At 45.2% G+C, this 27,376-nt stretch overlaps 1 protein-coding gene across 2 annotated transcripts; it reads left to right on the top strand.

Annotated features, from left to right (window-relative positions):
• The first annotated feature begins 1,110 nt into the window (after positions 1–1,110).
• On the top strand, positions 1,111–26,921 carry LOC135391401 (zinc finger protein 436-like). 2 transcript variants are annotated; one of them, XM_064621658.1, is made up of 7 exons: positions 1,111–1,230; positions 7,668–7,894; positions 13,288–13,695; positions 13,757–13,920; positions 14,105–14,246; positions 20,048–20,200; positions 24,101–26,921. In XM_064621658.1, the coding sequence occupies exons 2-7, from the start codon at positions 7,771–7,773 to the stop codon at positions 25,204–25,206; spliced, it is 2,097 nt and encodes a 698-aa protein (XP_064477728.1). In that variant the 5' UTR covers positions 1,111–1,230; positions 7,668–7,770; the 3' UTR covers positions 25,207–26,921. The 2 variants fall into 2 exon arrangements, with proteins under 2 accessions (XP_064477728.1, XP_064477730.1); XM_064621660.1 differs by lacking the exon at positions 13,288–13,695.
• The last annotated feature ends 455 nt before the right edge of the window (positions 26,922–27,376 follow it).

Below are 27,376 nucleotides of genomic sequence, written 5' to 3'. Positions count from 1 at the left end.
ACAAATAAAGGAAGAAGCAAACATAGAAGGGCTGTACTTCAAAAAGAGAAGTCCTGTGTCTCAAGGAGGTGTTACCACTTTGTAAGTAACTTAATTGATTAAGCTTACATCACTACCTGATTAACTGTCCTAACGAGTGTGATCTAATTGCGTGAAGTAATTATTTGCGCTGTGTGTGTCCATATTTGCGAGGCAAAGCACCGCTGTCGTTTACTAAAAGACTCTTTCTAAGGCGACGCTTGATATAAATCATACTAAACGCATACACGGCTAAAACAACGGCTGTGATTCTACAGAACGATCTCTTTCTGCCATGCGAGTGTATCTTTTCCCGGACCGTTCTTTATGGAACAATTTTTGTTCAGAACGCAGTACGAGATATTATATACATGGTTGTTGTTAACCTCAAGTCGTTTCTTATTGAAATACTGGCTGGGAAACGTGCTGTAGTACAATCCCCAGCGCTGCACTGCAGTGACGGTCTAGTTTCGGAATGCAAAACATAACGTAATTAAGAATCGAACGGCAGGACACCTGTGAAACACTGTTAGGATACATCAGTATATGGCACCTTACAAAATTGTGTGATGACAAACAACGATCAATGCTAGCAGCGCAATAAATACTCACAATCTCTGTTGCCTCCCATTGTTTTCTATGGCACACACAGCACTTTAGGGCCCACCAATATGGCGGCCCGAAGGCACGCCTCCCCCCCACGAGCCCCTCTCCCATGCGCGATCCAGCCTTTATACGTACATAGAGATCGTGGTGAAGCCGACTTGGGGAATGGTGACGCCTACCAAAACAATACCCGATCTGTCGCTGCGGACGACATGCAGCAATATCGTCTAAACTATTGTCTAATCGTGTATAAAGAAAGGAAAACAGTTGCAGCAGGTAGAGGATAAACTAATATGTCGATATTAAGCCAGTTATTAAGTTATTTTCCATAAAAACAAATTATTTCATATAAAGCACGAAAACTTATGGCCTCTGTTCAAAAAACGGCCCGCCTTGCCTCACGCCTCACGTTGAGATATGACGTCACTTCCTGTAATCTCGTTCCCAGTTGCTTTTTCTATTTTGAACTTGTGGTTCAGCCAAAATCCAACAAGAAATCCAAAATCCATGTAGGAAAGCCAAAATATCGTGAACTAAAATGTGTAAACCTGACATGAACAACGAAATGAACGTTCTTCTCGTCCCGTGTCTTGCCTCAGGCTCAAGGTAATGTTAACGTCATCACGTAAACCATGCAAACAAGGCATCCCTGTGTTACTAGACTTACAAGTTGTCTTCGACTCTTCACTCGGAGAACAACAACTGAGTTTCTGAGACGATTGGGGAGAAACATTGGGAGAGATTGGGAAGATTGAGAACAACAACTGAGATGATAGGGGAGTTTCATCTCCAGGGGCGGTACTCTACATTGGGGATCTGGCTGTTCCAGCCTTCGTTACGTGCTATCTCTGTGCTCTAGTATTGTCCAATAAGAAAACAAATTGGTGGTAAACCAGGTGGTAAACAAAGGGAGCAAGACAGAGTGGGACGACCCTGGCTCAAGTAGATAAAGAAGAACGAGGCCTTCAGCTAGAGAAGACAGTACGTTCTGTATAGCCAACATATGTCTACAGAACATGTATCACCAGGACGTCCAAAACATACAGTGGCGTTTGAATATGTGAAGCACTGACAGGAGAATTACTGGAACTTTGTTCTTGCTTAAACAAACAGGATTGTGTCCCATCACGACATAAGGCTACAACATTGTGATGGTGCATCTTTACAGAAGTCACTGCCTGATAAGCAGGACTTATAGTGCAGAATATTGCCTGATGCTTCGCGTTTGTGGTGGTACATATTAGGTTATTGCGAACAGAAACCTTAATTGCTAGCGGAGTCAAAAGTGGAGCTCCATCCACAAGTGCTGAAATCGTCGGATGAATACTGACAGACGGCTTGGATGTCAGCACAAGCACCACATTTGGAGGCTAGCGGTGGCACAACTCATCAGCCCGGTTATCGCTTCCTCAATCTCTGTGTTAGTTTGTATTTCAACTTTTTTTAGTATCTGTGTACTAACAGTGGATGCCCCACGGAGTATATCTCATTCTAAAGTTGATTATATCACCACCATTCTAGGAATTTTCGTATAAGCTGGTCGCTGTCGTCTGCTACGTGAGTCGTATGTTCATTTCTGTGCGTTCAAAATTCAAATTTCCGTTGTCCATTCATGATGGAGGTTTCGCGAGCTGATGAGGAGCGTATCGTGCGGGTACGCTTCTCATAGGGTTTGGCGATTATGACGTGGTCGGTATAATCTAGTAGGTCGTACTGACGCCGCCCCTCCAGAGGGCACCAGCTTCGAAAAGAGGCGAAATCACCACCATGATGTTGGTCCCTCGGAGTACCGGTTCCGGTTTTTCATCCACTATAATACATCCTATTTAGAGCATTATTAATGTTGAAAACATGGAAATTACTTGGACGTGGTACGTATAGATAATATTCACATGGTACAATAACTCAAACATCAAATGTGCGATGTGAGTGCAGGGTCTGGATACTCGGAACAGTGTAGTACTAGTGTAGTACGTAGGGTTCTTGGTTTTTGGGTTTTATGATTTTTCAAATTCAGGAGGGAAAAATCGGGTGCTATTTGCACACGTGAATTCAGGTAGAAATTGGGCACTACGATCTCTGTTTGTTATCCGGGAATTTTGGGGGGAAACGAAAGGCACATGAAACAAGCCACTGCTGTGACACTGGGACGGTAAACAAGAATCTTTATATTTCAGCTCGGAACTGGGGCAGTGAATGACCGCGGTGTTCAAACACTTGTCCGAGCTCCACAAAAGCTCGTCTTTGACTCCTGCAGGAGGGAAGCATAAAAGGAGGACAAATAGGTTGTCACAAATAGCTCTCTTTGCTGATAATATGATTCACTTTTCTGACGGTTTAGCTAGAACGACAAGTTGAAGGACCACGAGGATTTCGATTAGGTATCGGGTTTCATCCGAATTCTTGAAAATTTGTTCGGGGGAACTATCGCGAAAAATTGGGTTTATTCGAAATATTTGAATCAATGAGGGGAAAATACGCTAACGAAATATGTAACGAGTTTGGCCCATAACGCTCAGGCAACTTATGTACTTGGTTTCTTGCGTACTGCATGCACTGCATTGCTTTACAAAGTGTTCAATTCTTTTCCGCGGCAAGTGACCAGCCTTGGCAAATCCCGCATGGGCGTCGGCATCCCGTGATTCCAGTTCTTCATAATCCTGGATCATCCAGCAAGCATGTATGGGTTTAAGCACACCGCCACGCGGATCGGCCTTTGTGAAAGGCGGGGACAAGAATGTCGGGAGACAGGGCAATTCGGCAATGACCCAGATGCGAGCCGAGTAAGGACCCCCTAATCGCAGCTCTGTCAGTCAGAAGGGCTCAAAAGGAAGACAAATGCAACGGGTTATTGCCCAATTGCGATACCTTCTGTTACCTTCTGTTGAAGGTGGAGGGCCCCTAAGACCCCTGATGGAGGGTCGACGCACCGCGGTACCGCGAATAATTGCCTGATCCTGGCTCCTCACAAATTTGTGAATTATTGAGCCCACAAATTTAACCACTTATACAGTATTCGCATAACCTTAAACTTGTGGTACCGTGGTGTGTCGACCCCGCATCAGGCGTCTCAGGGGCCCTCCACCTTGAGCTTCCAGGAAGAAGTTAGCAAAAACATATCACAACTGGGTAATAACCCATTGCATTTTGCCTTCCATTTGAGCACTTCCGAATGAAAGGGCTGCGATTAGGGGGTCCTTACTCGGCTGGTATGTGGGTCATTTCCGAACTGCCCTGCTACCAGGGATGGGCAGTATTTAAATACATTGTATTTAAAATAGTATTTAAAATATAAATACATGTACAGTCAACCCTCGATTTATGAACCTTTGATTTATGAATTCCCTCGTTTTATGAACACTAGCACGAGGAACCAAACTTTTTACATGCATTTTTCCCTCGTTTTATGAACCTCGATATTCGAATAATGAATGGAATTTCTGAGAACCAACTAGGAGTTTCCCAGCGTTTTTGCCCTCAACTTATAAACGGATCGTTCCGAGGCCAACAAAAACCTTCAAAGGGATTATTCGTGGTCTTATGAATGACGCCTGAACAGACAAAATGTTTTCCAGGTATTGCACCCTCTTAACCCCTCGAAATCCGAACAACAAACGGGTTTTTGCAGAAGTGTTCTTGACCTCAATTCATGAATAAGGTGTCCCCTGTCACCCGGAGGTTAATAAACGTAGGTTAAAAACCCCAGAGGAAATCCGAGACCAGTTGAGCGCGAATGTGCTGACATCTCCTCTTTCCAAGATTGACACAGCGGAAGGCATCATCCAAAGCAAAATTAAACTATTTAGTATTGCATGATAAACAGAGTGTGAAATCGCTAACATCTGTGCTTTGTGAGATCGATACAGCAGAAGGCATGGTCGAAAGCAAAATTACACAGTATATTGGATTATAAACACAATACCAACTCGGAAATACTGTTCCATTTGCTCGATAGTACTCACTTAAAGGAATTTTCGATTTATGAATCCCTCGATTTATGAACGATTTTTCGGGGAACCGAGGGTGTTCATAAATCGAGGGTTGACTGTATTTAAAATACGTATTTAAATACAGGCAAGAAAAATGTATTTATATTTAAATACCGTTTTAGGCGTATTTATATTTAAAATACACTGAACTACACATATCTCATCCTCCCGTATTTGTGGGCTTCTCTCGAGTTCCACATTGTTAGCCTCCAGTGATGAAAGGTATCTCGGTTAGAGGCTACAGGTCACTCATCACGTGCGTTCGGGGATTTCGGGCCTTCTAGAAAACAGCACAATATGCGAATGAGGGCATCGCCACCCCCATTGCTTCAGTCTTGGAAGCGGGGAGAGAAATGAGAACACCAATTTGGGGAAAATGTGATTTGTGACCCTCTTGCATCACTTGACAAAGCCTGGTGTCTAAAGGGAACCCTTAAAATGCAACCGTTAGTGGCAGTTCTACTCAGTCATTCACTGGGAACTCAGGACAATGGCTGCAGCGCACCTGACAGTTTTTGACGGGCGAGTTTTTCACTGTCGTCGCTGAAGATGGAAAGTCGATGAACATAAGTAGACGAGGCAAGAAACATCTCCTTGAGTCCGAGGAGCAGCGGGGTGGGGACTGGACAGGACAGACAGGGGACAAGAACCGACAACGACGACTTAAAACCAGCAGATGAACAAATGAACATTATACTCAACATAGAGAAAGTGGAAGAAGCGATAACGAGTTCATTAGCTCGTTTTGAGTCGTCGTCGGTTCTTGTCCCGTGTCCGTCCTGTCTAGTACCCCTCTCGCTGCTCCTGAGACTCAAGGAGACGTTTCCGTTCAATGGAAAGTCGGTCCATGCAAGGTGCTGAAATCATCACACTGCATCACGGAAAAATAAAGAAATATGTAGGCATTGTGTGCAGCAGACACGCATCCACAGGTGGCTCCATTTATACGCTAAGTTAAAAGAATAATGTGCCTGGACGGCTCAAAGTATTTACGAAAGCAGTTACAGTATTTAAATACTGTCTTAATGTATTTATATTTTGTATTTAATTACTTTCATCATAAAGTATTTATAGGCAGTATTTAAATACATGAAAACATGTAGTATTTTGTGTTTATATTTAAATACCCGAAAAGTGTATTTATGCCCATCCCTGCCTGCTACCCTTCATTCGTGTCACTGCATGGAGCAGGTGCGATTGGCACTCAGTAGTGATGTGGCAACTTTACAACGTCTGATTTGCGTGGCAGCATGCTTAAACCCTTAAAACGCTTGCTGGGTGATCCAGGCTTACAAAGAACTGTAATTAGGGGACGCTGACATCCGCGTGGCATTCGTGAAGGCTGGCCCACTGTCTCCACTTGTAGAGGAGAAAAACTGAACACCTTGTGAGGCAATGCGGTGTAATAGCGTAAAAAAACGCATACATAGGTTGCCTCAGCATCCTGGGGCAAATTTCTTATATATTTAGTTTGCATATTTTTCTGTCATTGGTTCCAACATTCTGCGGAACTTTAAACTTGCAAAGAAAAGAGTGCTTGCAAATTTTGCAAAAATTAATATTACTAATGATACACTCACTGATAAAAGAGAGAGGACGCTGAATCTCCTCCGTGTCTCTGGTTCCTCCTTCTTCAAGTATACACTCACCTCTGTGAACTGATCGCTACAAATTGTGAAGTCCCCATGTATTCTCTCACGTGATACTTGTGGCTTGTAAATATTTTTGCAAAATATGTATTCAGGCCCTCGTCATCAACTGGGTTTTATATCCCAGAAAAAATGATGTCTCAGCCTTAAAAGGTCCTCGAAAAACACCTGAATTTTTGTTCCAAAATTCAGTGACAACTATGGATATAGTAATGAGCCTATGTGCATTAATATTATACCTAGAGCTGGGATTAGCGGGACAAAAAAAAATTGCTAAAATTGGGACAAAAGTGGGACAGTAAACGCTGAAAAATCAGGACGCCTTCTGGGACAACGTACCGACGTCTGAATATATCCAAACTGCTTTTATTAGCTTCAGATGTTTTTAACTTGTTTTGCATCACCCAAACATCTCATTCATTGATTGAACTGATAGTCAAACTGATTCTCATGGAAGGATGTTGTCAGGAATATTTGAAGCGTCGTTTTGCACAGGCTATGCCTTTTCTCTGTTACCTGACTTTCCCTGACTTGCTTGCTTCTTGTTTCTTTCTCTTGGGAAGTTGTGAGCCCACATGCTCTTGAATCTTGTTTCAATTATCCCCTCCCTTGTTGAGGTGATTCAAGAACTTTGCACAATATCCGTATCCATACAAAAACCAAAATGACTACAGGTGTGTGTGCTAAATAACGGGACATTTTAGAGAAGGTCTGGGCATCCTGTACAGTCTGTAATCTTCTGGAAACACTCAGCACAAATTCGGGACAATTCGAGATGACAGAGTTGATGAAAACCAGATGCAAACCCCTTGGTATAAGTATCCTCACAGCTGACACTATTATTGGGACAACTTTCAGAACTGGGACATGTCCCAAAAATACCAGCACCCTAGGGAGGAACTTTTTCAGGTTATATCCCGATTCTGCCTGGTTATTCCCCTCCCCCAAAACTGACCTCTGGCCAATTCGGGTTAAACCAGATTTCTCCTCAAACTGCATTCACCACGAAATCCTCAAGTGATGTTTCCACAGATGACGAACAAAGGTCTCCACGTGTAACACATTTTAGAATGAAACACACACAAAAAATGAAAAGTCTTAATAGACAAGAGGAGAAACAAAAACACTAGAAGGCACAATTATTGCCTAATTTCTTTCCGAATAACAGATTTAAAAATACCCCTCCCCCTCCCCAAATCTGAAATGGCATTTAACCAGAAACAGTCACCCCCTAATTATACCATATATGTGTCTTCCCTACCTGTACTGTCAAGTATAGCTGACTGAAAATATGCTGATACTCTGTTCAACATTTTCACATCCTGTGAACTTATGGCAGCTGTTTAGGTTTGCTTTGTTTTTGTTTTTTCTTCTGAACCTACTTGTCTCTCTTGTGTCATTTCAGGGACAAAGTGTGGCAACACTTCACTTCTCATTAACGAAGAATGAAACTTGTGTGTTCGGGGCATCGAGTTCCAGTCCAACAGTCGAGATCACAACTGTCGTAAATGGATCTGTTCTCAATGTTCGGCATTCAAGTCACCAGAGTAAAATCTGAACCTCCTGACACTGTGTGCCTACCAGAACAGGGCCAGGTACAGCAACAGTACTGCAGCGAGTCTTCATTAGGAGGTGAGAGTTACAGCACAATTTTTGTGAACAGTGTACTCGGGTGGTGAATGCTTTCCGAAATGTTCTCAAAGAACTTGCCGCAGTATGATTGGGTAAACCTAGGGTGCATTGTCAATTGACTGAGGTGCGCCACCACACACCGGAAGTGCCGACACATCCGAATTTTCCACAGGCGCACATGTGCATCACAGAAGGCACGCTTTGGGAAGTCTCCTGCAATGCAGACTTCACACAGTGCTGTTCATGCTTGCACCAATTTTTGGAGGGTACGCATCAGCACTTAACAAAAGCAGTTCATTAGACAATGAAATTAAGGAGAAAAAGGCCATAATTTAATCGGTGTTCATGTTAAACAAAGAGAAATTCTTGTCGTCTGCTATTACGGCCACTATGCGTTGTATGCTATACGCCCTCTGGGGTCTCTTCATTAAAAGTACCCTTGCAGACGAGCAGCAGTAGATCTCGCGCGTAGTGGTGCTCAGATAAAGCCCCTATACTTCATAGAAGTAGTGCAAGCCTTTGAGAATTGCTGCTCTCCTCCTCTCTTTCATTGGGCTTTCGCTACCACGTTGTGCACAGCCTCTTTTGTAACTGCCATTTCGACTGCAGAAAGCAGGGGGATGTGTACAATTGCACTCTTCTCTGAGTCTCCATGTCAGTAAAATGCAATGCAAAAATTTGTTGCCGTGCGTTCAGGTGCCGTACCTGACATGGCGAAGGGAATAACTTTTTGCGTTGCCATCCATCAAAAAGGTTTTATAAAGGAACGCCATTATCTCGGCTTTTCAGTTTTGTCAAGCACAGACGTTTATTGCTTTTATGTTAGCTTACCCATGCTGTCGCCATGCAAAGATTTTATTGTTACTGCGTAGCCACATTTTGCATTCGGTTGCGCCGCAGCAGTGAATTTTCGTTTCTGTTCAGGAGGATGGACGTCATGGATGGGTCACGCTTATAGGGACCGTGCGACACCTAAAGGGGGCGCGCTGCTCTGTCGCGACAGCGCCGCCAGTGGCGGTCTTGGACGTATCCGACGTGATACCATGTCGCCCGTTCTATGGATTCTCAAGTGGAACCGTAGCTTGCTTGGCGGCCGCTGTAATTAGAAGGGCTAATTTTCGAAGTGCAAATAATGTGGAAGCTTTCTGGGGGCGCGAACGAAGTGAATGGAGACAAACTGCACAGAAGCAACCACCGTATTTATAATGCATCTAACAGTACGGAAGGAGAACAGCCACTCGCGTCTGTCCGGTCAAAACACTTGTAAGTGATACGTCGAGAGGATGGTTATTTGGTTCCTCACAAAATCCTGGCTTGCTAGCGAAGGCTATATACGTGTATTCCTCTGACTCTAGCCATTTGTAATATCATGTTTTTGACTGAGTCTTGTTCTTGTATTCCTTTCGTCGTCTTTGCACACACATAGCTTATTCGTCACTGAAATTTACATCGTGCGTCCGTTTTATCCATACAAATAAACACGTGGGGTCACAACTTATTGCCTGAACTTGCACTGCAGTTTTTCCAGTATCTTCAGATACAATAACGCTAAAGAGATCCTTAAAGAAGAAAGTATATGAGTTTTTACCTCGGCTACCGCCGTAGGCTTGCGGGACGACAGCTGTGAAATGGTCGGTGAGTAAATACTGAACCTTTTGGACAACGTAGAACTTCTGTTCTCACTGTGAGACTCGTCATACCGGGAGCAATATCGGCTCTGGGCACTGGCGATGAAACACCTCAATCATTATCTCGAAATAGGTTGCCGTTTGGTCGGTGCATTTGACGGTGATATCCAGCGGCGTTTCACCGTCACGAAAGTGGCAACTGTAAATCATTGATCATTTTGCAGGTCCTCATTCAGTTTCATTGAAACTAGAACAAAAGAAATAGAATATATTCGCTCATGTTGTGCACACCTCATGCAATGGCCGAATGCGCGTCACAAACGCTATTCGCTGCGAGTCCTCGGTGGTATATATTGGAAGCGTAGAAATCACGAGAAATTAAGCATCTGGTCCCTAATGAAGAGTTCTTTTAGGTGCTGGCACAGTTAGCGATGCTGTGGCAAAAAAAGATGCCCGCACTTCACATGTAAACAAAGCTGGCTACCCGGCGGCTATCACGCAAGGTACTTTCTCCGGAGGCCGCATCGCGGCGCCACCAGTTTGTCGCACAGTCCCTATACAATCAATGAACATTGCATGCATTCTTGAGAACGTAAAGCTGTGCAGATTATTTCACCATACAGTACACCGTTCTCCTGTTTGTAAGTCAACCTCACGGAACAGTGTTGTTTGTTGAAATGCTTGTGATGCATTTTTTACAGTTGCTTTGTTCAAACGAGTTGGTTCAACTTGGTTCAATAAGGTGAAGTGGATGGGAACAAAACATTGAATTGGGCGGCTTTTCTTTGTTATAAAAACGTGACAGGTTGCACAAAAATTTGAAGACATGTATTGTTTGAATTAACCCAAAGTATGACTTATCGGAGCTTAAATAAGGGACAGCCAAATTACTTAAGCAATGCCCTGCGACAGCCACTCCTACATCTATTCTTATGCCATCGATATGTCTCTACTATGAAAAACAGACTTTTTTTTGCCACAGTATGTGCTTTCTGAAACGACAAACAACTGGGAAGCAAAATCGAAAATATAAATGGCATCTTCCCAACCAGATTCTTCAATGAATAGTTATCAATGGTAAGCAGTGAACGTGTGTGACGCCTCACTCCAAATGTATCTACTCACTGCCACAAACACGGAGTTTTATATAATGCTTTTCCCTTGACACTTCAGTTTTCATAGCGGGACTAAATTTCACGAGGCCATTCGACGAAGACATATCCAGAATGCACAAACAAAACAAGCAGTAATGTCCTGCTTGCATGAACACTGCTGTCGTCTGCTACTGTGCAGCCATCCAGGCGGCGCCACTGTCAAGGTGAAAGGAGAGAAGGGAGAGAGCAGGGGATGGAAGGACGAGTCGTCACTACTTTTAGTATTATATGCTCAATATGCTCAGACTGCTTGTTTGATACTTTGGCTCAATACTTTGGATGCACACTGTGATGGCATGTGTGATGGCATGTGTGATAGATCACTATTTGAACGCACTCCTAGGCCTACATGTATTGCACCAGACCTGAAAGCTCCCAAGAAAAAGCCACATTGGCGCTCCTTACATGGCAGGCACAAAAGGCCATTATGCAGAGCGCAATCCGGTAGGGCAATTAGTAGTAGAGGACCCCTCTCTACACTGACAATGACATGCTGCTGTTTCTCCTCTAAGCAGTTTTGAGCCGGGGTGCCGTCCAGTGTATTGCTTCATAGACCTAGGAAGTTTTTATCTCATCAGACTTGTCTTGGAAATCACATATTGAGCATATTACCACCAACGCTAATTGTACTTTGGGATGTATTAGACGCACCTTTTACCAGGCACCTCAGCATCTCAAATTATCCCTGTACACGTCCATTGTTCACCCGAAGCTTGAGTATGCAGTTTCGGTCTGGGACCCAAGTTCAGAAGTTCTTGTTCAGGCTATTGAAACTATTCAGAACAGGGCTGCCCGTTTCATAAACTTCTGCAAGTACCAACGCACAGCCAGTGTGACTTGTATGAAACATAATTTGCGACTTACTAACCTAGCTTTGCGACTAAAAATTTTCCGTCTGTTCCTGTTCCACAAAATATATCATCAGAACGATAGCTTGCAATCTCGCTTTATATTTCCACCTTACATACATATCAAATCGTGCTGACCATCGTCAAAAGTACACATTCCATCTTGTTCAACCAAATCTCATGGTGACTCCTTTTTCTACCGCACTGATATCAACTGGAACCACTTCCCCCTGTTCACTGACATCAATTTCGCCCATCGCTCAGTTCAAAAGTGTCATTAGCGATTATGTAACATTGTAATCGACATTGTTATTCTTATACTTTGTATTCAGCTTTGTCTACCCTGTTTTTGTCTTTGTCTACCGTTTATTTCAACCACCACTCCCCTCTGTAACGCTAATGCCCTGAGGGTATCTAAATAAATAAATAGACGAAAGAGTGCTGGACGAACGCAACACATTCTGTCTGGCTATCTCAACATCACAACCAGGGTGTCGAACTGAACCCGAACCAGAAACCGTACCCAAACCGTTTTTTTCTGGAACCGAACCCGAACCTGAACCGAAATTTTCATGACACTGTTGAACCCGAATGGAGCAGAACCGAAAGAAATAATACCGGTAACCGGTTCGCAACTAAACAGTTTGATCGTCAAAGTCAGGATAAGAGTTCGTCGAAGGAGGGTACTCCTTTGACGAACTCTTATCTTAAGACGAACTCTGGTCTCCACACCATGGATTTTGCAAATTTTCACCTAGCAGTCAAACGTGGACGTATAGTTAATATGCTTTGAGCATCGCCTTTAACACGTTGAAGTGCAGTTGCCCTTGTGAGCATCGCAGCTAGCGCCACGCAGAGGAATGAAGCAGGAACGGAGTAGGCCGGTCGTGTAGCTCTATAGGACGAATATGCGATTAAGCAAGCACCCAACATTTCCCTGTACAAGTGAGCAGTAAAAATTAAACAAGTCAGAAACATGAGAAGTGGAGAAGGAGAACGATACCTGTTTGATTGGTCGTGGTTTGAAAAGTAAATGTTGTTCTGCTGGTAATGGTAGTGCAATTGTGTCATGACACTTCGCCTTTGTGTTGTTGATTAACTGGTACCCTGCTATCAGCTCGAACAGAGCAAGCCCTGCAGGCTTATTTTCGACATGCTTCAGTGCGGTTTCAGAGCGATTCACGCTGCGAATGCAGTGTGCCAGCAACTACCGTTGTCTAAATGCTGTCCCTCTTATTAGGCTTCCTTTAAGTGTATGTTGTTGGCATTTGACGTGTGAAAAATGAGATTTTGGGAACAGGTAGTAGCAGGACTACACCGCTTGATCAGAGTGGATGCTATTTGCAAGTGTTCGTACATTTCTCCTTTCTCTCACTAAAGGGACTACCTGGTCATCAGACTTGTACACGTGACAGAAAAAAATGAACTTAATACTGTTACTCGTTACCACGACTAAAAAGGAACTGAATATGTTACCCGTTACCAGAGCAGCAAAAGGAACACGTTCCCGTTACTCGACAGTAACGAGTTACTCTTACGTTACCCTGCTATTACGAAGCCACAACCATATCACAATAAAAAATGACATGTTCTTTATTTTGTTCGACAAGTTACATGAAATTCGCCTTGAAGAATAGTTGTTACTCGAAATGGGCATCGGTTATTTTTGGTGCGTTTCCTCGAGAGAGCATATGTGGCAAGAGTGAAAAATTGCTGTGCAAAGGCATGGCTGCATCACGTAGAGCCACGTTTGTTTGATGCAGGTATTGGATATTCGCGACTCCAGCGAAGCCGTAGCCACCTAGCGACCAAAATCGCAACTAGCGACTCCAGGTTCACAAAAGCGCGGGGGCGCACGATACCAAAGCAATCAACAAAGTCCGACGATAAACGTGCATTTGTTGAACTTTCTAAGCTGGAAATGATGAAGCCACATGCGGTCAAGAAGTCCAAGGACTTCTGCTGCGTTCCACAATGCACTTCTGCCAGGTGGAAGGACGGAAAGTTATCTTTCCACCGTTTTCCACGCGAGAATGAAATGAGTGGAAACCCACCGACGCCAACGTATCGCCGTAAGCAGTGGATCGCGCGGCTACGAATCGGTAAAAAGGTGTCAAACACAATGGTAGTATGCTCGAAGCACTTTGCTGATAGCGACTTCTTCTTGCCTGGTAGGTAAAATTAGGTTTTTCTCCATGATGTCTATTCACCATCCACGCCTTCGCTTCCTAGGGGTTGAATGCAAGCTACGGCGATTAAAAAGCACAGCAGTGCCATCGCAAAACGTCCCGAGACTCTCTACATACGATGCGCAAAAGGCAGCCCGCTTGGAGAAGCTGAAAGCCATGAGGTTAGACAGAAGGACCAGCAGAGAGGATAGATCGGCAAGTCTAAACGTGAGTGAATCGCTGTGCTTCATTCAGAGCAGTGATTTGCGATGCACACGTGCAATTTTTCACCCGCTGTGCGTTCACAGAATGATCTTTTCTACTACATAAATTCAGCACAACTCCCATGTAGTTTTACTGGCTCTGTTCCCGTTCACAAATGCTATAATCATCTTGTCACTGTCTTCTGCAGACAGCACGTGAGGATTGCCCTGCGTCAGTCTCATCTGCGTGTCAATCCAGCGAAGAGTGTGACATGGAAGAACCCGTTGCGGGAGGCGCCGAAGACCTTGTAGACCTCATAGAGCAGCCGGCACCAACCTATGATGACAAAGGTGTGTGGGTTCAGTCCGGAGACTTGACACATACATTCACTGATGTGATAACCTGTGATAATGTGAACACGTTCACTGGTCTCCCCTCTCTGACACTTCTGGAGGAAATTGTGCGATGTGCCTCCGAGCTCTGTCCACTAAGTGCAAAGCACAAGCTATCACTGAAAGACAGAATTGTATTAACATTGATCAAGCTCTAGCACAATGTATCCACATCGTTCTTAAAGGTACTATAAAGCAGTCGAGGTGCAACTTCATGTTTTGTGAGCCCTGAATTGTGTACGTCCTCAGGAGTAAAATGCCGCAAAATTTTCTCACATAGACGTTATAGCTCCCGAAAAAATGCAAATTTAAATCTACTGGCAACACTGTGGCGAAGCAGACCGACGAAACGCCAACTCCGCCAAGTACGGCGGCGAAAATGTCTCATGCGCACGGCTCTGGGCCAAGCAGAACGACGTACGATAGCAGCGCCACGGTGCTGAAACAAGGCCCAGGTATAGACGTTTAGCTACTGAGTGCAAGATTCGGCTTTTGTTTATTTTCTTTCACACAAATTACATTTTCTCAAAAGGTAGTATTTGCAAATACCAGCAGGAAAGCCATCTGTTTATCGGTCTCCTTGTTTACAGGGTTGCTCGACAAATTGAGGACTTCTTCCCACCATGCGTCGCCCCGACATTCTTGACTGGTTTTTATTTACCAATTAAAAATACTTAGAGTAAACTCCTGCGCATATTATTTGTTGTGCTGAACCTTTGAATCTAGCACTCTCACGTCATGCTGATTGCATAGGTTCGACCTCGACTGCTTTATAGTACCTTTAAGCAAGCTCTACGGATGTACAATTACAAAGTGCACAGAGATTATCTGCACGACCATAGGGATCCTAGCACAGGTGCTCTCATCACTTGTGGCAATGCCTCCAAGGGAGGAAATACTGAACAACATGCCCAAACATTTTAAGAATGATCAAAATGTGTGTCTCGTACTAGACTGCACCGAGATTCCTGTGGCACAATCGAAGTGTTTGAAATGTGCATTGCGCACCTATTCTTTTTATAAGAAGACATTTACGTGCAATCACATGGTTGGTGTTACACCAGGTGGTCTTGTTGCATTCTTGAGCAAAGGGCATGGAGGAAGAGCGTCCGACAAGGCTATCTTTCAGGACAGCGGGGTTTTAGGCCATTTGTCTCCGGTCACTGATGCAGTGATGGTTGACCGCGTTTTTTTTTATAGACTCCATTTGTGAAGAGAGGCTGATCAAAGTTATACATCCACCATCAATGGTGTGTGTATGTGTGTGTGTGGACATTTTTTCTGATATTATATGCTTGTGTACATGAACCTAATGTTAAACTGTGCTAGAATAAATGTCTTGTTTGAAAGAAAGCACAAAAAGGTACTTCTGGGTGACTTACTATGCACAAAGCCAAAGTGACAAAATTGTTCGGTTATTATCCTAAAAGCTCAGGGCTACAGTGAAAATAGGCAGCTCAGTACTCTTCATAGACACATTTAATAAAATATTTACAGAACATAACCAAGGCTAAATGGTAACCTAAACGCTCTGCGCAACTTGTGATACTAACCGGCTGAGTGCATGCCTTTGATAGATTTCTGTAACGCGACTACACACATCATTATACAAGTCAGGATCGAAACTCACAACGCAACAACATGATCGACCATCTCTGTCCCCAACAAAGAAGTGTGTTTCCTTGTATCCACATATCCCCATTTGCATCATCATTTGTGTACGGTACTCCCTGTTTATTAGCTTTTTGCAAAAATTTGAGAAGGAATTCTCCAGCTTGGTCGGGCACTTTACTTCAAGCAATACCTGTTTCCCACTGCAGCAGGAACAGTTGAAGGTGACAATTCCGTCAGGTGAGCAAGCAAAGAGAGGATTGTGTTCGAGGAAAACTAGCCCAGATTCCTTGATAGCTGCACTGTGGCCACTGGATTTCATCTGCTCTAGATACACACATTTGGCTTCTTGCTCATGTGCTGTACCGGCCCGCATATTCTGAGTGCAGACCTTTGAAGTGTGCAGAATAAGCCGCATAAAGGCGTCCACGTTGCCCTCCTCGTTGTTCTGTAGAATTTTTGCTGCCCTGGTGTAGCACGAGTGGGCAATGCTAGCTGTGGTGATTCCCTTATGGTAGTCATGCAACAGCTGGCATTTTGCCTGAGACCTTCTATTCGCTTCTATTTGCAGCAGTTGTGCAGGGGAGTATGCAGAACGAAGCCAGTTCAAAATTGCAGTGCTGTCCATACTCTTCAGCTGTTCCCTGTTCTGATGCAGAAGTTGCAGGAGAGGCAAAGCTTGCTGTGCATCTATAAAAGGAGATACAACCAAAGCTTAGCACTGTACAAAGGGGTTTTGTCACAGAAATAGCATGTCCACTGAACTGTGTGCTTCAATAGTAAGGCTCCAGTAACCCATCCTTTTCACACAAATCTACCAGTGATTGACATGAGTTTCGAAAGAATGCAAGATGAAACATCTGTAAAGTTGTAAACAACATTACATAATTCTCCCAGCATTTCATTCTGTCATGGTGTCAGACCAGGGTACTGGCAGAGCTCACTGCGAAACAACAGGGCTTCGCATCAACAATGGGCAGGTTCAGGTAACAGCTTGTAGGTTTGGTACGGGTTAGATAGACTAGTTTAGGCATGTGTAATGTGTTATGCCTATATCCCACGCCATAATCTGCGTAATGAGGTCAGCTCAAAACTAACTCACCTGTCTCACGGGCAACCGTTGCCTGAGGCTTCCTTACTCGAGTCCTGTTACAAGAATGACATCCATGTGATTTTATATCCAAGTGATGTGAGAAAGCTGGTGGTTTTCCGCTAATATTTATAATTAGTGGGAATGACATTCTATGAATCTGAGAAGCAGAAGTCCTAGTGCTAATACTAATGTATCTGCCTTTAGGGCACTCCATGCACGAAACACAGTATTAACAATACATTATGTAAATGAACTATATTAACAAGCCTCTATGGCACGTCACCACACTGTAATAGTAACCCACCTGGCCTTCTCAGCTGCAGAGTTTGGACACAATGCTCTCAACCCTCTGCCAATTTCCAATAATTTATCGGGTGGCACAGGCAACCTGAGTGGTGCCTGAACGTGACAATATTCTTCCAAGGGAACGGGGTGGTACATTTGTTGAACGTCGTTTTTCTTGGACGCCCAGGTGCACTCGATGTCAGTGCAGCTCAGGTCAGCAACAAAGCCACACCTGCCCTGGAAGGTCAATGAACCTGCCGTTAGCAATCTACTGCGCAAAAGATGCGGCGCGACGATCCAAGCTCACTGCACCACCTCCGAACACTTCCATTGCACCAGTTATCATATCTACATGAACAATGTCATGCACTGGAAGCGAGAAGGACCACCGTCAAAAACGCTGCTCACCTGTAGCAGTGGAGAAGTAAGGCTGACGTGTGCTTACACTTCTCAGATTTTCCAGCAGCACAGCTGCCATGTCCACGTTCTACTTTGAGAGAGCCGTCGATAACGCAAAAACGGGCGTCAATGCGGTGTGGTGCGGCACTTATTCCTGATGTCTGAAGGCATAATCCCACGACGGACATACCAGAAAAACATCGCTCAGTTACGCCACTCACTATAAGGTGCCCCGCTTCGAGTATCTGCTCAGCTTCCACGAAACATCTGGAGCCAGGCGAACAGTCCAGATAACGCGTAGTCTCAAGCAATGTTAGGTTTGGAACTTGAGACCTTTGAGATGAATCGCTGGCGAACCTGGACTCGCCCTCCATCTTGAAATTGTCACAGCGCCACCTATAGTTCACTGGAGTCGCGAATGGGATGCGCCTGATTTCTAACGAGGCTGATTTTCCGTTTTTTTCTTTCTGTAAATTCGAGATCAACAGCGGCTTTTATTGCCTTATTTTTGCACCACTTACCAGTGGTGCAAAAATAAGGCAATAAAAGCCGCTGTTGATCTTGAGGTTGATCGAGGTTACACGACGTCTGCGCGATTGTGCGTTTATGTGAATGATAGACGCTACACCAACGTGTATAAGACGTTATAGAAGCTGAGTCTTTGCATGGCTAAACTTTCCATTCTTGTTTTTAAATAAACATAGCCCGCCACCCCCTTTGTATACCATCAAATCAACCAAAGTTCTCGAGCTACCTCCTCACTACACAGCATTTATTAGTGAAATGCGGTGCATTTAACATATAATCCTCGGTGGCTTAACTGCTACAGCTAACAAAAATACACACACGCCTGAGATTTTTCAGCAGTATCGGAAGCTCATGAGCCCATAGATATAGTTCACGTTCGGTTAGCTTTGGTCATGTAGTGAACATTTTGCAAACAAGTCAAATAAATATTACATTCAACAACAATATCGAACACCCTTACCTGAGCACGCTTTTTCAAATTCGAATAAGACGTGTGGTATGTACTGAGCCATTTTGGTTTGGGAAGGCGAAGAAGTCACTAAAATTGGTTAGGTCACCTCGTTTAGAAGCGTACGGAATTTAGGGAATTTCCACATGGTAGGTACTTGACCATGTTGTCCATGTTGAAGCCGACCGTAAACGACGGGAAGGAACAAATAACGTGAGTAACGAGTTACCGATTTTTGTAACTGAATACGTTATTAGTCACTATTTTTAGAAATGTAACTAGGTCATTCCTTCATTACTAAAGAACCTATCTGGTTACTGGGTAACGAGTTACTTGTAACAAGTTACGTACAACTCTGCATTAAAAACGTTGATGCAGATGGCAGCAGTAAGCTATTAGCCTTTCCTGATGAAAGCAGTTTTATGGGAGATACAAAATGGGAGCCTCGAACCGGTTAGATTTTTGGCGTGGCCGAACCGGAACTGAACAGAAACGAAATCCAACCACCGTGAACCGTGGGGTTCGACACCCTAATCACAACATTTCAAGCAAGGTGTTGCGGACTGACGCTTTTGTATGCAATGTGCACGGATGAGTTGCAGTACAACATAACTAGATTTCGAGATGATTGTAGCACTTTACTTTGCAACGTTCTTGAATCTAAGACGACCCCCGATTTCAGGGTACACAGATTTGGGAAAAAAAGTAAACGAGAGATTGAGATGCAGTATATAACAGTTGGAAATTATGCACAATACCATTTATTCATCGCCGCTTTCTATGGCGCTGGTTTGTTTGTTGCTAAATGCTACAGCTGACTGTCCTTCGTTCTGTTCAGAGAGTTAGACAAACCATGCTCTTTGAAAGCGCGCACGATGTCTTCAGACACATAGCAACACATTGCATTGGAACACATTGCAGACTCCAAAGTCCATTGCGCTGGTGCAATTCTTGATCTCTCCCTCTTGTTCCAGTCATCGTCTAATATTTGCTTCTGATATGTGAAACCACCTAGCCGCCGCTAAATTGTTGCCACATTCAGTGGAGAAAGCAATAACTTTGCGTTCATACACAACAGAGTGGCGATGCCATGACAGTAAATGAACGCTGCTGGCGCCAAAACATGTGGTATCGGTCACATAGCGCTATTGGATATAGCTTCGACGCCCACTCCCGCCTCTCCCCTGACCTCATTGTAGCGCATACATTCGAATCTAAGACGACCCCCAACTTTGGAACACAGAATTTCAAAAAGAAAAGAAAAGGTGATCTTAGATTTATTTACTTCTTAGAGGAAATACGGTAACTACTTTTGGAGATGATTGTCACATTACTTTGCAATGTTATGCAAGCTTTGCAATGTAGCTTGCTTCTCTCATTATTGTTTTACTTCAGGGGCAATTCCTGGGATGTGTCACATTAAAGAAGAACCTCCACAGGAGTCTTCAAATGAACGTCCGATCACAGTTGTGAAAACAGAGCCTTACAATGTTGCAATCTTGACAGAGCAAGACCAGGTGGGACACAGCAGTGACTCAGCATCGGAAGGTAAATACAAAATGATCAATTGATTTGGTCTCTAAACATCTGGAGAGGTCGGATCTGCAGAAAGAAAGGCATGCAGCAGAAGTGCTTTAAAGTTTTCTCATTAGGCATATATCAGCCATCCAACACATGCTCACATCTGCTCAGGACTCTCGCATTAGACAAAATCACACTGAGATCTTTTATACAATAGCTGCGTTCTTTATACTTGTACCTCCTGAACTTGTTCAAGGAGGGCAACACACTCGCACTGCACCTGTGCATCTCCATTCTTCTTGGGGGAAGTACTGACCTAGTTCTGCACCTAGTTCTCGATTTTCTTCAACAACTTATTCAGCTAGCGCAACGGAAGGGTGCAGAGGAGCAGATGACAAGACGGCAGAGAGCACTTCGTTTGTGGCTTGCTGCTGTTAGATAAGGGCAAGCGTGTAATTCAAGACAGGGAATATTTACTTGTGACATGAAGCAAGATTTGTGTGTGCTGCTTTTTAAAGACATGTCATGCTTCCTGTTTGCGCAGCTATCGCAGAAGTAAACTATAGACATGTGTCTTGTCACTTGGCTCTTTCGTCTGCTCCATCTGTGTCACAAAACTGGTATTGCCTCCAAGAGGTAGAATGACATGATTCTCGTGAACAACTTCGGCTCACATTGTGGAAAGGCTATCACTAGTACTTGACTTATCATGTTCATCCGAACCCGAACATTCAATGTGCAGAAACGTTTACTTCTGCATTATTGTGAGCATTTGCGCTGTTAAAAGAGGATGCTACAAGGAAGGAGAATACCTGCTTATGAATTGTTAGTAGTAGTTCTTAGGGAAAAGGGGTTACTGGCCGCAAAGGCAATGGTGTTTTCCACTCACGAACCAGTCGGAGTGTGTGCCCGTAACATTGTCTTCAGACTAACGGGAACCGCAGCGACAAACATGTTGACGCTGTGCACCACATTCGTGAGTGTAGTTCCCGTCGGTCCCTTCCTTGCACTCCTGCCATCATGGAGGTTTGATCATAGGTGATTTCACTTAACGACAAGGTGGACATGATTGAAGCACTAGCATCAGAAAGGACGAAGCTGGATGCGGCTAGAGTCACTAAATAGGGGTACAGAGTACCACATTCCTTTTCCGTGCCGGAGCCACCATTCGGTGTCCGCCATTGGGCCGATCGTGTCACGTGGTTTCTCCTTCCAAGAACGCGGCGTCCCTGTTGAGTCCCCTCCATCCAAAACCGGCTTCCTCGGTTGCGAGCTGTTCTCCGGCGGAGAAGGGGGAGGTTGGCATCCCATTGCTAGGCGACGCAGCCACGCTGGACACAAGATGTCGGTCCGGCGTGGCTCAGTGTCGCTACTCTGTTCCCTATGTAGTGACTCTAGGTGCGGCACACGGCTACAGCGTTTCACCAAGCGAGCTCTCTACGATCCTAATGAACAAGGAGATCATCTTGAAGGCGAAGGACTCCAGACCCTGTTGTCAGCGAAAAAGGCTGAGGTTGATCACCAAGCTATGTACATGTGCTTCCTGGACATATGAGCGAGAAAACGTCCCGATGAGTGGCACTACGTTGCAACAGAAAGCAAAAGGACTCGCTTTCACCCTAGGATGCAGCAATTTTAAAGGCAGTTCTAGATGGTTGTGGAGGTTCAAGAACCGTCATGACGTCGTTGGAAAAAGTCTCGGAGGAGAGAGTAGGTACGTATAAGAGGGGGGGGGATGCCCGTGGGTGAGTATCGACCTATGCCTCTGACATCTCGGCAAGCTTCGATGCACAAGATGTCTACAGTGCTGATGAGGCCGGGCTGTTCTACCGGATGCTGCGCAACAAAATGCTGGTTGTCAAAGGAAGGTCGCTGCAAACAGCGGCTCACCGTCCTGCTGTGTGCAAACATGGATGGGACGGAAAATATAGGCACTAAAAATGATGGAAATAGGGAGGCATTTTGGCCCTCGAAAACAGAGAAAGAGGCAAAGATAGGCACGTTAATCTGGTGCACTCTTTGGGTTTGTTGCTGTTTCAGAATGCTCCATAGAGGAAAGAGGATCTTGAAAGGTGAAGAAAGGGCAAATCTTTTGATCAAATATCAAACTAGAAAACCATGGTACTGAAGAAAACTGAACACAAGAAAAGAACAAAAGGAAAAACACACAAACGAAAAGCAAAATGCCGCACCCAACATGAGCCTAAAAGGTGCACTTTCACCTGTAAAAAAGGCAGTTATGGCATCTAAAAATGATAAAATGTCCACAATTCCATAGAGTCAATAAAAAGGCATGTAGCCCCAAAAATGTCACAATTAGGCATTTATAGGCAAATTCCTAAAATTCCCGGTCCTAGTCATGACCAAAGCGCAGAACCGCTATGCTTCAACAGACACTCAATTTTTCCCATAAAGTATGCTTCAAACACCAAGGCACGGATGACAAGGGCCACTTTCAGCAGCTGGCTGAAAGGGTTCAGTGAGGACATGCGCAGGAAAGAAGGCAAGATCTGCCTCCTCATTGGCAACTGCACTGCACATCACATCGTCAGATTGAACCAGGCACATATCGGGTTCAAGTTCATTTATTTAATTTATTTATTTAATTCGTTTAATTTATTTATTTTGTTCACATTTAATTCATTTTATTTATTTATTTAATAAACTGTACTGCTCGGCTGCAGCCCCTTGACCAAAATGTGATACACAATGTGAAGTGTGTGCAATCTCTTTGTACAATAGGTCCATGACGGCTTGCTGGTACATCTTTCACCTCTATTATGATTTTGTGCTCCTTCATAGATCTCCCTGGGGAGCCTGTCAGAGTAGCCTTTGAGCACACGTGTGTCTTCCAAACGAGGTCGGCATCTGCAATCGCGACAGTGCATGGCCAGGTTGCTGCCTGTGTGGGTTTGCAGGGACGATGAGTTTTCGCGCAGCCTGTCGTTCAAACACCGGCCTGTCTGCATCACATATGACTTGCATAGCCACGGTGATGCTGTCTGCAGTGTGAACAACCATTGCAAACTGCTTTCGGCATGCAGGGCTCCAGCAATGCGAATGCAGCCAGGCCGCTCAGGGGTGTAACTCGCAGAGCAATGTTGATGTGCGGCAGGCCCTGCGCAGGGGAGGAGAGGCGGTGTATGGAACGATATTGAACTCTAAAGTTGTATTCACTTGAATCATGATGTCATCGCCACCAAAGAATCGCCCATAGCATGCGTGAGGAAGGTGACGTTGAGTGTTGTGATGACGCCGATCAGGACGTGGAGTTCTCTGTACAGACACAGCGCAATCTGTTTGACGCCATTGATGTTCTCAGGGGGTTTGCGAGCGCCCAAGACGATTTAGGAAAGGCCATGGAGGCTGTGTCTGTGTACGAAAGGTGTGTCATGCCTTTCTAGAAAACGCAATCCAGTAAGATAACACTTCTTTTTCTTGTCTAAATAATCTGTTTGGAGTCTTCTAGTTTGTTATTTTGCTGCATATATTCGCACAAATGAATCTAAGACTCTGCATGTGTGCCCTAACCAGTGATCTTGCAATGATTCACACATGAGGTTTTTTAATTTTTTTATTTATTGATTGATACTGCAGGCTCTGTGAGTCCAAGCAGGAGTGAGCATGATTGTCAGGAGAAGAAAATGTGCATATTGAGGAAAAACATGCAATCTAATAATATTAATAATAACAGAGAGCGTGAACACATAAACAACAGGAGTCATATCGATGACAAGGAATGGTGGCCAAGATGGCCAGATTATGGCAGCTTTTTTGTTGCTTTCGATGCAACAAAATATTCGGTGTAACAACAAATATCTTGTTCCCCCTCCAGTTTCATTATATTGAGGTTCTCAATCTGTGGCACTTCTGCCAGTATAATGCAAACCTGTCTGCACACTCACTGTCCCATTTCTGAAATTCCAGATGCAAAAGCAAGCACTTGCAGTGTTCACGTTGAGGATGAGCCAACAGACCCTTGTAATCCAGCACCATCAGCTACCCTGAACCGTCCCATCACGACTGAGGGACGGGAGGCAGAAAAGCGGCATGAGTGCGACCCATCTGAGAGTGCCAGGAACCACACGCAGGAGCACACAGACAAGATGCTGTACAAGTGCGATCTCTGCCCTGCAGAGTTCATTTGGAACACGCACCTGCAGCATCACAAGGAGAAATCCACACGCGAGAAACCGTACAAGTGTGAGCTCTGTCCTGCAGAGTTCATCCAGTGCATGCAACTGCAGTGTCACAAGCGGACACACACAGGCGAGGAGCCATACAAGTGTGATCTCTGTCCTGCAGAGTTCAGCCAGAGCATGGCCCTGCAGCGTCACAAGAAGGCACACACAGGTGAGAGGCCGTACAAGTGTGACCTCTGTCCAGCAGAGTTCGTCCGGAACGTGCACCTACAGCGTCACAAAAAGACGCACACGGGGGTGAAGCTGTACAGGTGTGATCTCTGTCTCTCCGAGTTCTCCCAGCTGCACCACCTGAAGGATCACATACGCATTCATACTGGTGAGAAGCCATACAAGTGCAGTCTCTGTCCAGCAGAGTTCACCCAGAGCACGCACCTGCAATATCACAAGTGGACACACAAAGGAGAGAAGCCATACAAGTGCAATCTCTGTTCGGCAGAGTTCGTTCGGAGCGCGGACTTGCAGCGTCATAAGAAGACACACACGGGTGAAAAGCCATACAAGTGCGACCTCTGTCCTGCTGAGTTCACACAGAACACCCACCTGCAATGTCACAAGCGGACACACACAGGCGAGAAGCCATACAAGTGCGATCTTTGTCCTGCACAGTTCATCCGGGGCGCAGACCTGCAGCGTCATAGAAAGACACACACAGGTGAGAAGCCCTACAAGTGCGATCTCTGTCCTGCAGAGTTCACACGGAGCACACACCTACAGCGTCACAAGAAGGCACACACAGGAGAGAAGCCATACAAGTCAGGCTCTTTCCTGCAGCGTTCAGTCACAGCGTCACAAGAAGATACACACACACAAAAAGACATACAAACGTGATCTCTGTCCCTCAGAGTTCACCCAGCTCCTTCACCTGAAAGATCACATATGGACTCGTACTGGTGAGAAGCCATAAAAGTGCGATCTCTGTCCTGCAGAGTCCACCCAGAACACGCACCTGCAGTGTCACAAGTGGACACACACAGGCAAGAAGCCATACAAGTGCGATCTTTGTCCTGCACAGTTCATCCGGGGCGTGGACCTGCAGCGTCATAGAAAGACACACACGGGTGAGAAGCCCTACAAGTGCGATCTCTGTCCTGCAGAGTTCACCCGGAGCACACACCTACAGCATCACAAGGAGGCACACACAGGAGAGAAGCCATACAAGTTGGGCTCTTTCATGCAGTATTCAGTCACAGCATCACAAGAAGATCCACACACGCAAAAAGACATGCCGACGTGATCTCTCTCCCGCAGAGTTCACCCAGCTGCTCCACCTGAAGGATCACATGTGGATAATCTGTCCTGCACAGTTCAGCAAGAGCATGAGGACACACACAGGCGAGAAGCCCTACAAGTGCGATCTCTGTGCTGCAGAGTTCACCCAGAGCACGCACCTACAGCGTCACAAGAAGGCACACACGAGAGAGAAGCCATACAAGTCGAGCTCTTTCCTGCAGCATTCAGTCACAGCATCACAAGAAGATACACACACGCAAAAAGACATGCCGACGTGATCTCTCTCTCGCCCGCAGAGTTCACCCAGCTGCTCCACCTGAAGGATCACGTGTGGATAATCTGTCCTGCACAGTTCAGCAAGAGCATGAGGACACACACAGGCGAGAAGCCCTCCAAGTGCGATCGCTGTCCTGCAGAGTTCACCCAGAGCACGCACCTACAGCGTCACAAGAAGGCACACACGAGAGAGAAGCCATACAAGTCTAGCTCTTTCCTGCAGCATTCAGTCACAGCATCACAAGAAGATACACACATGCAAAAAGTCATGCCGACGTGATCTCTCTCTCTTCCCCAGAGTTCACCCAGCTGCTCCACCTGAGGGATCACATGTGGACAATCTGTCCTGTACAGTTCAGCAAGAGCAGGAGGACACACACAGGTCAGAGGCTGTATAAGTGCGATCTCTGTGCTGCAGAGTTCATCTGGAGAAACCTATCATCCAGAGAAACCTACAGCGTCCAAAGACACACAGGGGCGAGAAGCCACACAAGTGCGACCTTAGTAGTGACACGTCCAACCCTTGCAGGTCAGGCACAGCGTGAGTTGTTCAAGCTGTTTATCTCGTCAAGCTCGGAACCCAGGGGAGAACTGCCGGTCCGTCGTTCTTCCTCAACCTTTATTCTGCAGAAGGAGCCGTCGTGGCTCGATGTGGATGTCATTGTCATTGATTATTGGATGGCGATCTGACTTCTATCCTGCACCATTCAACCGCAACACACACCTGCGGCCTCACAAGCAGACACACGTGCACAGGAGACTGTATGTGCGATCACTGTCATACAGGCACACGTGGGTGAGAGGACATACAGCTGTAAGCTGTGTCCTGTGGAGTGCAGACAGAGCATGGATCTTCACAGTTGCAAATGGAAACACAAATGAGAGGGGGTGTACAAGTGCCAACTTCACCCTGTCAGGTTTGCTCAACCCATGAACCTGAAGAAGAGGAAAGACTGAGCAGATGCCAACTGTATCTCTCCATATTTTATTCTTTTGTGATGTTTAAACTTCACCTCACATACATGCAGTTAATGACTTGTACCGTATTTTCATGCCTATTAGCCACAGGCCACTGTTTCCCCGCACTGGGAAAAACTTTTGGCACACATAACCCACGGCTTGCACGCCGGAAAGATATCACAATGGGTGTAACGGGATGGGCACACATACGGTACACAAATTGGCAAAGATTTATTTGCGCAAGTCGAAGAATACTTAACATTGAGAAATGCAACATAAACACAATCGAGCATTGACTCTAGAAGATACCAGGTAACTCAGGGATAGGGGCGGGAGAAGCCACGTAGGCATTTCGTGTGCATGTTTAGTCCTTCGAGAAGCTCCAGGCCTCGTGGAAGAAGGAAGCGAGACAAGAACTTTTGGTCAGTGTGCCCTCAAAGGCATCTGGGGCACATACGAGGGGCTCCTTTATGCCAGGTGATAAGCTCCAAGAGAAACTTCCCTCAGATAAGCCACAGGCACACCTTTTTTT

This window comes from Ornithodoros turicata, chromosome 4 (genome assembly GCF_037126465.1).
Source record: "Ornithodoros turicata isolate Travis chromosome 4, ASM3712646v1, whole genome shotgun sequence".
Lineage (NCBI taxonomy): Eukaryota > Metazoa > Arthropoda > Arachnida > Ixodida > Argasidae > Ornithodoros > Ornithodoros turicata.
The sequence above is the reverse complement of the archived record's forward strand: the minus strand, read 5'-3'. Positions and strand labels throughout refer to the sequence as shown.